At 39.3% G+C, this 17375-nt stretch overlaps 1 protein-coding gene across 2 annotated transcripts in view; it reads left to right on the forward strand.

Moving 5' to 3' along the window:
• ITGA2B (integrin subunit alpha 2b) overlaps window positions 1–17375 on the forward strand; it is a 79079-nt gene that overhangs the window by 40554 nt on the left and 21150 nt on the right. For both annotated transcript variants that reach the window (XM_070727976.1, XM_070727977.1), the window contains exons 13-23: window positions 1399–1581; window positions 3432–3477; window positions 4697–4789; window positions 5014–5069; window positions 7809–7960; window positions 8958–9083; window positions 9947–10014; window positions 12095–12242; window positions 14546–14629; window positions 15334–15413; window positions 16996–17076. In XM_070727976.1, the coding sequence (XP_070584077.1) occupies window positions 1399–1581; window positions 3432–3477; window positions 4697–4789; window positions 5014–5069; window positions 7809–7960; window positions 8958–9083; window positions 9947–10014; window positions 12095–12242; window positions 14546–14629; window positions 15334–15413; window positions 16996–17076 (1117 nt within the window). The remainder of the gene's footprint in view (window positions 1–1398; window positions 1582–3431; window positions 3478–4696; window positions 4790–5013; window positions 5070–7808; window positions 7961–8957; window positions 9084–9946; window positions 10015–12094; window positions 12243–14545; window positions 14630–15333; window positions 15414–16995; window positions 17077–17375) is intronic.

Genomic DNA, 17375 nt, shown 5'->3' on the forward strand with positions numbered 1-17375 from the left:
GTACTAGTGCTGTGATGGTGAACCTATGGCATGTGTGCCACAGGTGGTACATAGTGCCCACTCTGTGGGCTGAGCATGTGAGGTATCTTCCCAGTTCAAGCCTGTTGTGCACATGCACAACCCTCCTGCTAGCCAGGTGCTTGTCAGGTTTCTGCTGTGCATGCGAGAGGTGGGGGCAGGTGGGGGCCATGCGCGCATGCACGGGGCTGCACATGCATTGCATTTCGGGGGTTCAAGCACGCACTTTGGGCATTCAGTCTTTAAAAAATTAGCCCTTACTGTACCAGTGAAATATCAGAATTGTGCAATTCCATCAGTTTGCTCAGCTAGCTATTCTCTAAATGCTTTAACTTGGTAGTCTTTGCTGGCTTAGTGCAAGGCTGATGGACCAATCTCTTGTTCATCTCCGCTTCCTGAGAGCAGTGAGGAATTTGAAAGTCAGTATTAATTGCCTGCATTGAAAAGAAATGAAAAGGAAACAAGAAAAAGAAAATCCTGAGTAAAGATAAGATTAGGCTATGTTTGTGACAGCAATCTGTTATTGATTTCACTTTATTTAACTTGGGCTATGACCAAAAGGGATGTATAAAAAGAGACACCAAAAATTGTGGATGTGCATAATCATCACACCACCATTTGGCAATCAGTCATACCAGACATAATGGGGCAGGATAGGGGTTAGCAACTCCAGCCAGTTTCATGCTAGAGTAAATTTTTCCTAAAGATTGAAGGACAGCAGTTTAATTCCTCCCTGCCTTTCGTAAACTCCTTAAGACCCACCTTTGCCGTCAGGCATGGGGGAACTAAAACACCTCCCCCTTGCCCATGTTGTTTTGTTGATTGATTGACTGTGTGCCTGTTTTTTATATATACTGTTTTTTATGAGATTATTAATTTAAATTGGAACTGGATGGGTGGGCATTGGATTTGGTATTGTGTACTGTACTGTTTTTTATTATTGTTGTGAGCCGCCCCGAGTTTGCGGAGAGGGGCGGCATATAAATCCAATAAACCAAACCTAAACCAAACCAATTCAGCATTTGGAAATACTCCTTGTAAGGGGCGTACATAAGTGCACTGGTGTGCCTTTCGTCCCCTGTCCAATTGTCTTTCCTCTCTTTCACCTATCATATATATTCTCTTCCTTTCATATATCCTCTCCTCTAAGTTCACTTTTACCCTTATATATATTACACATGTCTATTTTCTTCCTATGTATTTGTGTATGGGACAAATGAATAAAATAAATAAATTAATTAATTAATTAATAGATAAATAAATAAATAAATAAATAAATAAATAAATAAATGTTTCTCCTTCTCACTCTCCTTTTCTTTTGGCATTTTCACCTTGTGTTTCCCCATGGGAATTTTTTGCCATTATATTATATTTTCACAGACATAGCCATAGGAGCACCCTTTGCGGGCCAAGATGGAGGTGGCCAGGTTTACATCTATCGTGGCCAAAAGGAAGGACTGAGCACATCTCCAAGCCAGATCCTCAAGAATCCTTTTTCTGAGTCTGCTGGCTTTGGCTTTGCCATCCGTGGAGCCTCTGACATTGATGATAATGGCTATCCTGGTAATACAATATTTTGTTATGTCATACATATGCTTAGCCTAATCTATAAAAGCTGTGGTGGCACATGGTTAGAATGATGCAGATTACATCAACTGACTGCTGATTGCCAATAGTTTGGCAGTTCAAATCTCACCAGGCTCAAGGTTCACTAATCCTTCCATCCTTCCAAGGTCAGTAAAATGAGGACGTATCTTGTTGGGGGCAATATGCTGACACTGAAACCGCTTAGAGGGGGCTGTAAAGCATTGTGAAATGGTATATAAATCTAAGTGCTATTGCTATTTGAACCAAAGTAGAACAATGCTGACATTTCCCAATAGTTTTATTTTGATCTGAACCAGCTTTTCTCTACCATGGCTCTTTTAAGTACAAGATGACTTCATTGATGACTTCCATCATCCTCATTATCATTACTAGAGACACAGAACATAAGAACATAAGAAGAGCCATGCTGAATCGGGCCAAAGCCCCTCGAGTCCAGCATTCTGTGTCACACAGTGGCCCACCAATTGTACATGGGGATCTTGAGCAGAAAGAGAAAGCAAGACCCTCCTTTTCCCTTGACCCCCAACAAATGGTACTCAAGGGAATCCTGCCTGCCTCAACCAACATAGAGGTGGTACATGGACATCCGTTTTAATAACCACCAATACACTTGGCATCCATGAATCTGTCTAATCCTGCCTCGAAGCTATCCAGGCTGAGAGTTTTCACAACCTCTTCTGGAAGTGAATTCCATAAACCAACGACCCTCTGGATGAAGAAATATTTCCCTTTATTTGTCCTCACTTTCTTACCTATGAGTTTTAGGAAGGGCCCCTCGTCCTAGTATTGTGTGATAGAGAAAAGACTTTTTCTCTATCACCTTTTCTATCCCATGCATGATTTTATACACTTTGATCAAGTCACCCCTTAAATGCCATCTTTCGAGGCTAAAGTGACCAAGGTGTTGCAACCTGGTTTCATAAGGGAGGTGCTCCATTTCCTTGATCATACTTGTTGCCTTTTTTTGCACCTTTGGTTGATACGGGTTGCTACCAGCATCCTAGGTATCAACCAAGTATCTTCTTAAAATATATGATGTTCTGAGTAGCACAGTTTTTTGCAGTTCTCCTGGTGTTATTGCAGGAAGCTGCAATTTTTTGATGTGTTTTGTGAAATTCTTGGACATGGTACCAAGTGCCCCAGTGACAATGGGTATCACTGTTACATGTTTCATTCATAGTTGTGTAGTTTCGATGGCTAGGTCACAATATTTCATAATTATTTCATAATAATAATAATTGTTGTTTAATATGAAAACATAATAAACATACAGTATATGTGTTATAGTGTAGCATGCATTGCAGCACCTCATATATGCACAATCCACATAGTTATATTTAAACTTTGATGTGGGATATGGCAGTGGTCCAATTCAGCTACCCAAGCGATCATTCCTGGTATTGCTACATATAGCTTTTCTAAAGAACCAGAGAGTGCATGTCATAGCAATCTTGCACAATATGTTTAATAGTTTGTATATCAGCATGACAATCACAATAAGGGGAATGACTTCCATAATTCCAAACTAGCATGATCTTTGGTCTTTTTTGACTAGAAACTATCAATCAGATCAATGTAGGAGAATTTAATTAGGGACAAACTAATTTAGGCCACAAGTAGATTGAAAATGGTGTTTTAACTAGTCAAAGATATGAATATGTGTAAAATCCTGTGCTTTTTACAAGGAAAGCTTAGATTGACTGCTATTCTTTTCAGTGGGATGGGTAGCACTGGGGCTCTAGAATGATGTTGGGTGGAATGCTGCATCCTTAATCCCGTTTTTTAACCTTCTTTTTCACATCTAGATGTGCTTGTTGGTGCTTTTAGAACCGGTAAGGTAGCTGTCTACAGGTGAGTGAATATGGCCAAGACCTTTGGATCTCATAGTTTAAAGTGCAATTACCTGTCAGTGCTTTTTTTCCTGAAATATATGGCATCATCTTTCTTTTCCAAGAACTGTCATATGTACTCCCAAGTGCTTTAGGGAAATAAACTTTAGGGAAATAAACCTGCTAAAGGATTACAAAGAATTTATACCAATTGGTTTAATGTGGGGACTAGAAAATGTCTGGAAAATGGCAAAGTCTCCTAATGTTGACATAAGTTTTATTCTATGTTCTTTTCCTTATGGATGGAAAGGAAGAGGTGAGTGATAATCTCTTCTTCTTTTTTATTTTTCATTTTTATTTAACAAATGCCTGTGGGTTTATATATGAAGATGAAATTGTGTAGAAAGAAAAATAATTCAAAGTACTATTGACAAGTCAAGAGGGAGCCTAAAAAGTCTTCTTTAATATTGACTGTTTTGCCAAATTTAAAAATATAGAACTGTTTACAATATAGGGTTTTGTTTTATCCTGTTGATTTGGGAGGAGAGGGCTTGTAATTATGAATAAGCTAGAATTTTAACTCTAAGTTAAATTAGAAATAGGATAATTTCCTAGCCAAAACTTATAGAGTTATGGTGTTTGTTGTTCTTACTTTGCAAGTGTTTAAGGATTAAAACTAATTGGAGGCAAATCTATTATACTGCATTATAGTTTTGATATAACTTAGTGTCAAACTTTGCAAAAGCATATGTTGGCATTCCCCAACCTGAAGGCTTTTAGATATGGTGGAGATTCTACAGTTCTTGTCTCCACTCACATGGAAGCCTTTTGGCTGGGAAATGTTGATATACACCCAAGTACAGGGGAAATGGAAAGAGAACCTGCAATCAAAGTAGCTCCACTCAGAGGAAGATTTGAGTGATGTGATACTTTTCTTGACTTCAAAACTTCTTTCTTTGATGCAGTGTCTTCTAATGGGTTGATCTATTGTTCCCATCAGCTGTAGAAAAACACTACAGAAGGGCATGAAATTGAAGAATTCCGGCCCAGTGCACGGATACTGTTGAATTAGCTAGTTAAAGGCAGAAAAAATTATTGTAGAGAAATTTTACCCATCCATCAAGATATATCCATATACCCTAGAAATTTGGGGAAATTTCTGACATTCCCAGAGATCCTTTAGTTGCCATTTATCCCAGCGGCCTATGCACCTATAACAATGCTATGTTTGTCTTTCTTAGAACTCAGCCAATGGTTATACTCAAAGCCCACCTTTCCATACCTGATGTGCTCGATTCAGAGATGAAAACATGTCCAGGAGCACAGGCCAGCTGGTAAGCATAGTGGGAAGGACATCCATGTTCAGGTTAAATTCCCACTCTATACACACCCTCAAATACGTTCATGAAATAAATAATTTGTTTAAATGCATAGTAAGACTTGCAATTGTACAGATGGGGTTCAGAAAAGCAGGTTCTGTGGTTAGTTATTTGCCAGTTGGGTATGCTCTTCTTGATCTGTGAAATAAACCTCTTAATCTTTTTCCTCATTGATGCAGCTTCAACATCCAGATGTGTGTAGGAATGTCAGGAAGGAACATTCCATCAGAAATTGGTGAGTGTTGAATCAGTAATTTAGAGGAAAAGAGGCCATTGTGATCATAATCATATATGTTGGGGTGGCACGGATCCTCATACACTGGCCACACCCATGTTCAGTTTAGCGAAGGGGGGAAGTCACAATACACCATGTGATGATTGATTGGTTTATTTATTCATTCATTTATTCATTCATTCATTCATTTATTTATTTATTAGATTTGTATGCCGCCCCTCTCCGTAGACTCAGGGCGGCTAACAACAATAATGAAACAACATGTAATAAATCTAATATTTAAAATAATTTTAAAAACCCTTATTTAAAAAAACCCCAAACATACATGCAAACATACCATGCATAAATTGTATAGGCCTAGGGGGAAGGGAATATCTCAGTTCCCCCATGCCTGACGACAAAGGTGGGTTTTAAGGAGCTTACGAAAGGCGAGGAGGTGGGGGCAATTCTGATCTCTGGGGGGAGTTGGTTCCAGAGGGTCGGGGCCACCACAGAGAAGGCTCTTCCCCTGGGCCCCGCCAAACAACATTGTTTAGTCGACGGGACCTGGAGAAGGCCAACTCTGTGGGACCTAACTGGTCACTGGGATTCGGTCCCGGAGATATTCTGGTCCGATGCCATGAAGGGCTTTATAGGTCATAACCAACACTTTGAATTGTGACCGGAAACTGATCGGCAACCAATACAGACTGCAGAGTGTTGGTGTGACATGGGCATATTTAGGGAAGCCCATGATTGCTCTCGCAGCTGCATTCTGCATGATCTGAAATTTCCAAACACTTTTCAGAGGTAGCCCCATGTAGAGAGCGTTACAGTAGTCGAGCCTCCAGGTGATGAGGGCATGTGTGACTGTGAGCAGTGACCCCCGGTCCAAATAGGGCCGCAACTGGTGCACCAGGCGAACCTGGGCAAGTGCCCCTCTCGCCACAGCTGAAAGATGTTTCTCTAATATGAGCTGTGGATCGAGGAGGACGCCCAAGTTCCCCCCCCCCCAGGATAATGGATGGACAGATGAAATTGTCCTTGGGAGGCAAAACCCACAGCCACTCTGTCTTATCAGGGTTGAGTTTGAGTCTGTTGACACCCATCCAGACCCCAGCAGCCTCCAGGCACCGGCACATCACTTCCACTGCTTCGCTGACTGGACCATGATTATGCGAGTTTGACATCCCTGATGTATATAGATAACAAGAGGAATGAGATAAAAATCCAGGCAATACAAATCCTGGTATTTGAAGGTTCTCCAAAGTGAAAGAATTTTCAGAAACTTGAAGGCAGTACCCTACAGGAGTATTTTTAAAACTTAGCAAATTTAAGGTATGTGGATGTCAAATCTCAGAACACTGCAGCCAGCCAGGATGATTGGAGATTTCTAGAAGTTGAAGCCCATACATCTTAAAGCTGCCAAGATTGAGAAATACTACTGTAGATATAGTATTGCAGACAACACAATTTTTCTTATTGTGCAGTCTCAGATGAGACAGGATTAAACTAGATTCAGTAATATTTGTAGAAAGTTAAGAACTACCGTATATTTTGGAGTATGAGACACAACAGAGAATAAGACGCACTTTAGTTTTGGGGGAGTAAAATAGGAAAAAATAATCTGCCTACCAGATTATTCATTTGTCTAGTCAACTTCAGCACATTAATCTGCTGGTTTTGAGCCCACCTGCTTGCTTTTGGTTCCCTGGTTGGGGATAAAAAACAGTTTTCAATACACTTCACTTCTCTCTCTCTTCAGAGAGAAACAATGAGAAAATCAGGCAAAGGGACGATTGCTTAGCTAGCAAAGCAAGGAAGATTGCTTCACTGTTAGGGCTGAAAAAATGCTCTGCTGATTGTTAGCGGGAGCAGCAATGAAAAAAGCAGGCAAAGAGAAGATCGCTTAGCTAGCAAAGCATGAAAGATTGGGTTAGTACCTCATTAGGGCTAAAAAAAAGCTACATTTAGAGTATAAGATGCGCCCAAAGTTTCAGCCACTTTTAGGGGGAAAAGGTGCATCTTATACTCTGAAAAATAGGGTAGTTCTCTTGAGAGAGTTAATAAATGTGTGAAGCTTTGTCTGAGTGCCACTGGCTTCTTTTTGTGCCCACAGTTTTTCTATGACCAGAGCAATTCTGGAATTTAATTTTTAATATGTGCATGAAAACATGGCTATTTATTAATCTATTAGCATGCTTAGCACTTCAGTAAGAAAAAAAACAAGATGAATCTCTGTTTTTTAATTATTAAATTAGAGAAAGCAGCTGAAATTAAGAAGAAAATTATTAAATTGTGTTTCCCACCCATCCACCTTTCCACATTTTTTATTTAGATGTGAAAACTACTGGTTCTATTTTCAACATTAGTGGTTGCAGTAAATGGGTGAAGGATCTTAATCTAATGCCCCATAGCATGCTGGATCAATTCCCATTAATCCTAAGGAGCACAGTATTGCTGTCAGATAGCACTTCTGGGCGGTACTCAAGTTGGAGGGTGGTCTTAAATTGCTATGTGGGTGTACAGTCTTTCCGTTACACATTCCTTAATCTTCTGAATATTCACATAGCCATAATGAGCAAAATAAGTATTGACTATAAGAACACTGCAGATGTTTGAGCCAAAAGCCTTGTCTTGTATAACAAAAGACAATTGTTTGGTATTCTAGTTATCAATATGTATACTGTAGATTGTGATTTGTCTACTAATCTTCATCACACTCCTGTTGTTTTCTGCTTGTTTCCTTTTGTTTGCTAGAACTAAATGCAGAACTACAGCTGGACCACATGAAGCAGAAATTTGGGAGGCGGGTTTTATTGCAGCAAACCAGCCAGCCAAGTGATTTTTTCCAACTGAAATTGTCCCAAAAAATTCCCCAGACTTGTAAGAATATCACGGCTTACCTAAGGGTTGGTATCTCAGGCATCAAAAGTGTCTTTGTTTCTTTGTGCACGTGTTTGGAATAGTAGAGAAGGCTTGAACAATAGTTGGAAATTATGTTCAGCTTTGAATGTTGCAGCCCAAAATTTGCAGAAAAATAAAGAAGGTTGAGGCATTTTCCCTTCTGTAATTTGGGAAGTACCAAGGTTACCTTCCTATGTGTGAACTTGTAATTTGTTGTTTTACAAGTTTGTTCTTGGAAGTTTTGGTCCATTTGTGGTACTTTCCTGTTTTGGAATAAAATTCTCTATGCTATTCTTATTTCAATCTCCCAACATCTTAAAGAGGAGAGCAACTTCCAGATGTGACTGATCTACAGACCCCAGAAGCTACAGTCAGCAACTATGACTAATGGCGAGGGATTTTAAGAGTCATAGTTCAATAAAAATTGGACAGTTTCTATTCCTTTTTTCCTAAGAAAAAAGATCGGTATCTTTGCTTTTGGCTAATCTGCTGCATATTTTTCACTGCAGAAATAAAAAATAATGTCTTATGGCTATTACGTTAGCCTACATAATGCAGAGGTTAACCATTCCATTGTGATATTGAGCATGTGAGGAAATTTGAGATTGAGAAAGTGTTTCCTGATAGATTTTGCTCACAACACTATTATAATGTTAGGGATACTAGAATTACCATCTTTTTGTTTTGGCAGGACTATTATGTTGACAACTACTACTTAACTCTTTTGTGCCTCTAGAAATATCTCTTTGCAAAGATGAGAATTTGTGGTTTCTAGAAAATCAAAAGTTCTCCACTTCTTTGCTAGAGTTACAAACCTTCCAGAAAGATGCAATTTGAGCACACATTTTCCAATTGGATGTCTTCAAGATTTGTCAGATTACAGCTCCAAATTTACCAGGCGGAGGTGATGGAATTGTAGTCCCACAGACCTGGAAGGTACCCAGCTGGGAAAATTTACACCATGGGACCTATAAACTGCTTTTTACACACTCCCCTTTCCAGGATCAAGCTGATTTCAAAGACAAACTGAGTGCCATTGTTGTGAGTCTCAACTTCAGTTTGGCATCCTTCTCCAGAGCTGGAACTCTGCAACCTATTCTGTCTGGCCAATTGATGGTCCAGGAACAGGTGAGACTTCTTTCTTCTTCAGCTCAAAGCAAAGTGTGCTGGGTACTACCACATTCTGCTTATGAATTTGGTTTTAATATGATACTGTGGTTATTATTTTGATATATGGTTTGCTTGTTTGTTTCCTTGTCTGAATGCTTGCTGAGCAAATGGTTTATCTCTAAATAAGTATTTTCAAAGAGCTGGCTTTGGTAAAAATAGCCTAGGCATGCCCAAGAACAAGGCTGAGTAGATACAATTTTCCTCTTCAAAACTACATTCCACACATCACAAATTGTAGATCACAGACTATAATACACTCTTAAGGTGCCATGAGACTTTTGTTGCTGTTATTACAAATATAAATGTGAGTTTATTTAGACAGTTTCTGTTTATAGAGAGATTGGAGCAGTTCTTTCTGGTCTTGGAGACCAGCTGATAATTAGAGATTATGTATGTCATGTGGAAAATAAATAGGTTTTGTACATAAAAGGTTTGCAGACTGAGGACCCTGGTCGATTTAAATGCAACTTCCAGAGACTCTCCAAACGTTGTCACTAAATATTTTTTAATGTGAAAGAATGGGGAAAATGATTGAATAGAAAGCTCCTACTTATATTAATTGTAAGCACAAATACAGTGTTAATTCAGTGGAAAAGGAGATTCATCTAAATTAGATCTAGTTTTTATCTGGCTCCATTTTTTTAAATCATGAAATTATCTAGAATCTTCATATCTCTAGATTGAAGGGGTTTTCTCATATATTTCTTAGCTGGGAATCACAGGGAATAGCATGGATTGTGTATGTAGCAGTCCATGTTCTCCTCCAAATTGTATTTGCTATTTGTTCAGTTATAGCAGTTTACGTTTCCTCTTATCCACAGACCCGCATTATTCTAGATTGTGGAGAAGACAACATCTGCATTCCAGATCTCAAAATCTCTGCTCACACGTAAGCACCAATAGTTTAGACTGGGTTGGCCACAATTGCTGAAGGGGAGAGTGGGGGAAAGCATAGTAATATGCTGATAATGTTTGTAATGTTTTTGAGTCTTTTACTATTTATTTTATTAAACATTTTTACAGGCCTGCCAAATTTACAAAAAGCAATTCTGGACAGCTACCATAAATTTCTAAAGGTCACCATCACTAAATTTTTATTATAATACTTAAAAATAATTTTATTGGTACATTTTTAAATAAGTATATATAATATAAAATGAACAATTCACCCCATGCAATGAAATTGAATTCACAACAAAAGAAAATCACACATCAGTGGAATCTAATCCATGGTACCTGGGGTTATAGCATTTTTCCATCTCATAAGTATTATGATACCATAAATATAGCATTTTACCTTCTGCTAATTCCTTTTTGTTATTCCTAATGCATTAAAAATCGTACTTTTACTAAATTTCAAGTACATTATGAGCAGGGATGGGCTGATCCCTGGAACGGTGGGGATGCTGCTCCAGTAGCAGAAATGGAGCTCATAGCCTAGCTCCATTTGATTCTGGTAAAACTTCCGCATGCGTGGAAGCAAAGAAATTGGCAATATCTGCCCAAATCTCACTGCCGGAAAGACGTCCATGCAAGATTTCGGCTGCTGCATAGTTGAATTTAGTTGCGGCGCCTAGAACAGCATCTGGGGCCACCAGCAACAGCGGCCTGCCCAAGCTCCGGCTGCATGGCCTGCTTTCCAGCACCACAGGCGTCTCTTGGCACACACACAGCAATGGCGCCCTGAGCGAGTCGTGGCCTTTGGGAGCAGTGCTGCACTCCCGGCCCGTTCCGGTAGCACCGGGAATGGTGGTTGATTATGAGTACAGTGTTCCCTCGATTTGCGTGGGGGATGCGTTCCGAGACCGCCCGCGAAAGTCGAATTTCCGCGAAGTAGAGATGCGGAAGTAAATACACCATTTTTGGCTATGGACAGTATCACAAGCCTTCCCTTAACACTTTAAACCCTTAAATTACCATTTCCCATTCCCTTAACAACCATTTATTCACCATTATTACTGGTACTCACCATTGAATAAGACACTTAGTGATCCTGATATTTATAAACATAATTATTTATTAACAATATTTTTTGTTATTTATTTGCAAAAATTATTAGTTTGGCAATGACATATGACGTCATTGGGTGGGAAAAACCGTGGTATAGGAAAAAAACCGCAAAGTATTTTTTAATTAATATTTTTTAAAAACCGTGGTATAGGCTATTTGCGAAGTTCGAACCCGCGAAAATCGAGGGAATACTGTATTCTTAAAGATCAATGTTTTTCCAATCTAATTATATTGTATAACATTACTCCAAGAGAAGTATAATGACCATAACATCAAGGTGCTCTCAATTTTTGTGGAAAACCAGAAATTTCTCAGTGAATATGATATAATTCAATTAACTCTGTTAAGACATTGCAAAAAATATGTTCTGATAATTGACTTGGCTGGAAGCTCAGATTTATCAAATATTTCTGCAGAAATCTGTACCCTATTTCCCCCAAAATAAGACATCCCTTGATAATAAGCCCAATCTTGCTTTTGAGTGCATGGCAATAAGGCCAAATGCTTATTTCAGGGTTCAAAAATATATATGACACAGTCTTATTTTGGGGAAACATGGTATATGTTCATCAGTATTCATGTAACTCTTAACAATATCTGGGTTAAGATATTTAGTACAAAGTATAAAGGCAAATTTTTTTTTGCTGAATTTTGTATCTTCCTTTTCCTTCAGACAGTTGAAGAATCGTGTGCCATTCATTTTCTTAAATGAATAAAGAAAGGCAGTCAGATATCAATGAGTGGGAAGGAGAACTATGTCTTTCCTAATCCAGCAAAAAGTTCTACCCAGTCTTCCAGTTGACCTTATTCAATTGCATATTGAACTGCATATTTGAGTTGCATATTCAAACCTCAATCAACAATTTTGCCCCACCAACTGCAACATTCTAATTTATGATGCAAAAGAATAATGCAACCATTATTTAATACTCTTTCCTCTTTATGTTGTTATATCTCAGGAATGAAGCTTTTCTACTTATTGGGACTGAGAATGTGGTTCTCATCCACATTACAGCAACAAATGCTGGAGAAGGAGCCTATGAAACTGAATTAGTAGTGGAGCTGCCATTTGGGGCTTACTTCCAAAGAGCCAACAGCAGTGCACAGGTGAGGTCAGATACAATTATTCAATTTTAGCTTCCAGCATCACACACTATTCAGCATTTTGGTTAAAGTTGCTATGAAACGTAGTTCAGAAACAACTAAAGGTCAACTTACCATGGCAATGGTGAAATCCATTTTTTTAAAAATACTGATCTGGTTCTGTGGATGTGGCTTAGTGGGCTTAGGTATGGCAGGGGAAGGATACTGCAAAATCTCTATTCCCACCCTACTCCTGGGGGAAGGATATTGCAAAATCTCCATTCCCACTCCACTTCTGGGGCTAGACAGAGGTGGTATTTGCCAGTTCTTCCAACTATACAAAATTTCTGCTACTTATTCTCTAAACTACTAGCAAATTTCTGCTACCGGATCTCCAGTACCTGTTGGAACCTGCTGGATTTCACCCTTCCACCACGGATAAAAGGTTTTTTCACTCTGGCTAAATGCTGACCAAAAAATGGAATCTTGTCTTTTAAGTCGCTTATGGAAGTGAGCCAAGAAAAATAAATGTTTTCACTTTCTTGTTTATTCCATTCTTAAAAGTGTGTTTTAAACATTATTTCCTAAAAGTATTTATATTTTCTTGCATCTTAGAAACATAGAAACATAGAAGACTGACGGCAGAAAAAGACCTCATGGTCCATCTAGTCTGCCCTTATACTATTTCCTGTATTTTAACTTAGGATGGATATATGTTTATCCCAGGCATGTTTAAATTCAGTTATTGTGGATTTACCAAACACGTCTGCTGGAAGTTTGTTCCAAGGATCTACTACTCTTTCAGTAAAATAATATTTTCTCACGTTGCTTTTGATCTTTCCCTCAACTAACTTCAGATTGTGTCCCCTTGTTCTTGTGTTCACTTTCCTATTAAAAACACTTCCCTCCTGGACCTTATTTAACCCTTTAACATATTTAAATGTTTCGATTATGTCCCCACTTTTCCTTCTGTCCTCCAGACTATACAGATTGAGTTCATTAAGTCTTTCCTGATACATTTTATGCTTAAGACCTTCCACCATTCTTGTAGCCCGTCTTTGGACCCGTTCAATTTTGTCAATATCTTTTTGTAGGTGAGGTCTCCAGAACTGAACACAGTATTCCAAATGTGGTCTCACCAGCACTCTATATAGCGGGATCATAATCTCCCTCTTCCTGCTTGTTATACCTCTAGCTATGCAGCCAAGCATCCTACTTGCTTTCCCTACCGCCTGACTGTTCACCCATTTTGAGACTGTCAGAAATCACTACCCCTAAATCCTTCTCTTCTGAAGTTTTTGCTAACAGTTTTTGCATCTTGTGACCACAGATCAACTCTGAGTTAGCTGAAGGCTAAGGTTTACCAAACTTGACAATCCTTTTGATCACCTTCCCTCTCCGAAAGCGATGGATGGTTTAAAACAGAAAATATAAATAAACAACACTAAATAAATTTGGATAGGTTAAATTATATGCAGTACATTTGGTTGAGAGAGTCTAAAATCAATTGCTGCACGTTAAAGAACTGTGCCATATAACACTGCTCAGGCTCTAGATCAGTGATGGCAAACCCTTTTTTCCTTAGCCGAAAAGTGTGGGCATGTGCTATTGTGCATGCACGAGTGCCCACACTCATAATTCAATGCCTGGGGAGGGTAAAAACATACCGGAGGCCCTCTGGAGGCTGGAAACAACCTGTTTCCCAACTTCTGGTGGGCCCAGTAGGCTCGTATTTCTCCCTCCCCAGACTCCAAAGGATTCCCTGGAGCCAGAAGAGGGTAAAAATAACCTACCCCCATCCCCCCAGAGGCTCCCTGGAAGCCAAAAACACCCTCCCAGAGCCCCTGTGCGAGTCAAAAATCAGCTGGCCAGCACACACATGCATATTGGAGCTGAGATAGGACAATGACTCTCATGCCAGCAGATATGGCTCCGCATGCCACCTATGGCACCCATGTCATAAGTTCACCATCTCTCTACAAGTGTCTTTCATTTATATTGCTATTGTTGCAAAAGTCCTGATTCAAAGCCTTCTAGGATTTTTTTTTGCAACTGAAAAGCCCAAATAGATGCATTATAAGCTTTTCTGAGATTTAACAATCTTTCTTGGATTTTGATTTGTTTTGTGCTAAAATGGATGAAAATACCTACCATATATAACAAATTTGGTTTTGCTTCAAAAGGGGTTATGATGTCCTAGAAACCACCTTTTCAGTTGAGTAGCAATAGTACGAAAATCCTTCCATTCATTTTGTCACGGTGCTGATTCAGTCTTCCAAGTTTAAGTATACCGGTACTTGAACACATTCCATCCCTTTTGCCTGCAGAAACTGATCTGTAATTTCCGCAAGGAGAACGAAACCCAGTTGGTGTCTTGTGAAGTGGGCAACCCAATGAAATCCCATACAGAGGTAGGGCATTAATTTCTAAAATGGACTTGTTTTCAAGTTTGCTCTGAAGTCTGAAAAAAAATAGCAAAAGTCTAGAAAGGAATGAAAAATGTTTTTCTCAATGTAATACACAAAATTATTCTACATTTCCTTTAACTTGGCAAATAGAACTGAATCGGGTTTAAACAAAACTAATGTTTTTTCCACCAATGCATGACACTTTTATTTACGTATTTTCATATAAACTGAACAGAATTGTTACTAATATTTTTTCAGAGGTAGGTTTCTACCGGTTTGGACTGGTTCTATAGAACTTGTAGTAACTTGGTGGCCTAGGTCAGTGGAACTGACAGCAACCCAGGCCTACCATGCCCCCGAGCCAGTTATCTTGGTGGCACTGTAGGTGCTGCCATCTTGGAACTTTTTTAAGTACTGTGCATATGAGTGCTCGCAGCACATCTCTAAGCAAACTGGCAGTATTACAATCTGGGACCCATCTTTGTATCGTTTGATTAACACATTAAAAGGCAGAAGGTGTTATCTATCATGTTATATTATACCACAAATAAATCCATAATCTAGCGTTTACTGGAACATAGGTAAGTTATTGAGAAATCGTAGCAAAAAGTAAACTGGTGGGTTTTTTTTAAACTATTTGTCTTAAGCTCTTCTCTACACCTTGATTTTAATATGGTCATTTTCTCCTTGCCCCTTATTATTTACAGATCAAATTGGATTTGGAATTAAGTGTCAGCCAGTTAGAAGATGCTAATAGTAGCATTGTCTTTGTGCTACAGCTCAAGAGGTAATATTCAGCCATGTTTCACTGGCCTAATTCTATGAAACCAATTTCTGCCTGTTAATCTGAAGCCTCCCAAATGAACAGCAACTTCTGGATTCCAAGCCATTATCATCCAACACATTTCCATGCAAATTGTAATCCTGGCAGATTTGGTTGTGCTAGACTGGAACTGCTATTATACCAGCATCCTTCAGCACTCTCCAAGCAAAAGCCAGAGAAGCCACCCTATATCTTTTTTAAAAAATTTATTTTAATTTTATTTTAAAAAAGTTAAAGTACACCCAATTCCTAGAACTACCCTGAATGGTATTCGGCACAGAGAGGGTGGCTCCTCCTTGCAATCCCCGTTTCCCTCAATATTTTAACTTCCTGTAGTCAGACCACTATAAGGCCACTTTATTTTTATTTTATTTTATTTATTTTATTTTATTTATTTTATTTATTTTATTTATTTTATTTATTTTATTTATTTTATTTATTTTATTTATTTTATTTATTTTATTTATTTTATTTATTTTATTTATTTTATTTATTTTATTTATTTTATTTATTTTATTTATTTTATTTATTTTTTTATTTTTTATTTTTTTTATTTTTTTTATTTTTTATTTTTATTTTATTTATTCATTCATTCATTCATTCATTCATTCATTCATTCATTCATTTGATTTTTATGCTGCCCTTCTCCTTAGACTCAGGGCGGCTTACAACATGTCAGGAATAGCACTTTTTCACAGGGCCAGCCTATTGCCCCCACAATCCGGGTCCTCATTTTACCCACCTTGGAAGGATGGAAGGCTGAGTCAACCTTGAGCCAGTAATGAGATCTGAACCGCTGACCTACAGATCTACAGTCAGCTTCAGCGGCCTGCAGTACTGCACTCTACCTGCTGCGCCACCCCAGCTCTTGATATGCTTTCCATGTGGCCTTACGCTTGTCTGCCTTCATAAGCTGGCTCTAGGGAAACCAGAAGGCCACATGGAAAGCAAGAAAGCATGTCAGGGCTGCAGGGAAGGGAGTAGGTTGCTACCTTCCTTCCCCACCACCTTGACATGCTTTCCTGCCTCCCATGTGGCCTTCTGGTTCCTCTTTCTCCCCCTCTGCCAGTGTTGGCCTTACCTTCTGCTGATATTGCTATGGGGAGAGTCTGAGAGCAGCGGAAAACAGCAAGTGGAAAAGGACCAAAAGGCCAGAAATGGCAAGCAAATGTCCCAGGGCTGCTTCATATGCTTCACCACATCTCCTGCAGCCCTCTTCCAGTGTGGACCTATGTCTTATGACATGTGCAGTCCAGGGACATCAGCTTGCAGGGTGGGTGAGTGGCAACCACCAGACCGGTTCAGAGGCATGGCCAGCCAGCCGTCACTGGCGGCTCAGCAAACTATTGACAGCCATCACTCCCAATCCACCTGAACCAGTCCGAACTGGGAGCATTTTACCCCTACATCTGCCCACTCACCCACCATTTTCTGTAGATAGCTTTCCATCCCTTATTCAAGCTGATTTGAATGTTCCAATACTGTAAAGAAATATTGGGGAGAACCTTTCTGACACATTCATCATAACGTCTAATTTCTTCTGCAGTAAAAACAGCCTGAACCCCAACAGCAATCTAGAACGGTTGAAGGTGCCACTCAAGGTTGATGCACAGGTAGAGTTGTTCGGGTGAGTATAAGCCATTTTGCTCAACCTCTTCCATTAGAATACCATTTTTTGTTAGTGTCAGTTATTTTTTTAATCCGTTGCACTGATAATTATATCGGTCAATATACATTCTAGTGGCCGATAAGGTCCCACAGAGTTGGCCTTCTCCGGGTCCCGTCAACTAAACAATGTCGTCTGGCGGGCCCCAGGGGAAGAGCCTTCTCTGTGGCGGCCCCGGCCCTCTGGAATCAACTCCCCCCGGAGATTAGAACTGCTCCCACCCTCCTTGTCTTCCGTAAACTACTTAAGACCCATCTATA

This window comes from Erythrolamprus reginae, chromosome Z (assembly GCF_031021105.1).
Source record: "Erythrolamprus reginae isolate rEryReg1 chromosome Z, rEryReg1.hap1, whole genome shotgun sequence".
In the NCBI taxonomy this organism is placed as follows: domain Eukaryota; kingdom Metazoa; phylum Chordata; class Lepidosauria; order Squamata; family Dipsadidae; genus Erythrolamprus; species Erythrolamprus reginae.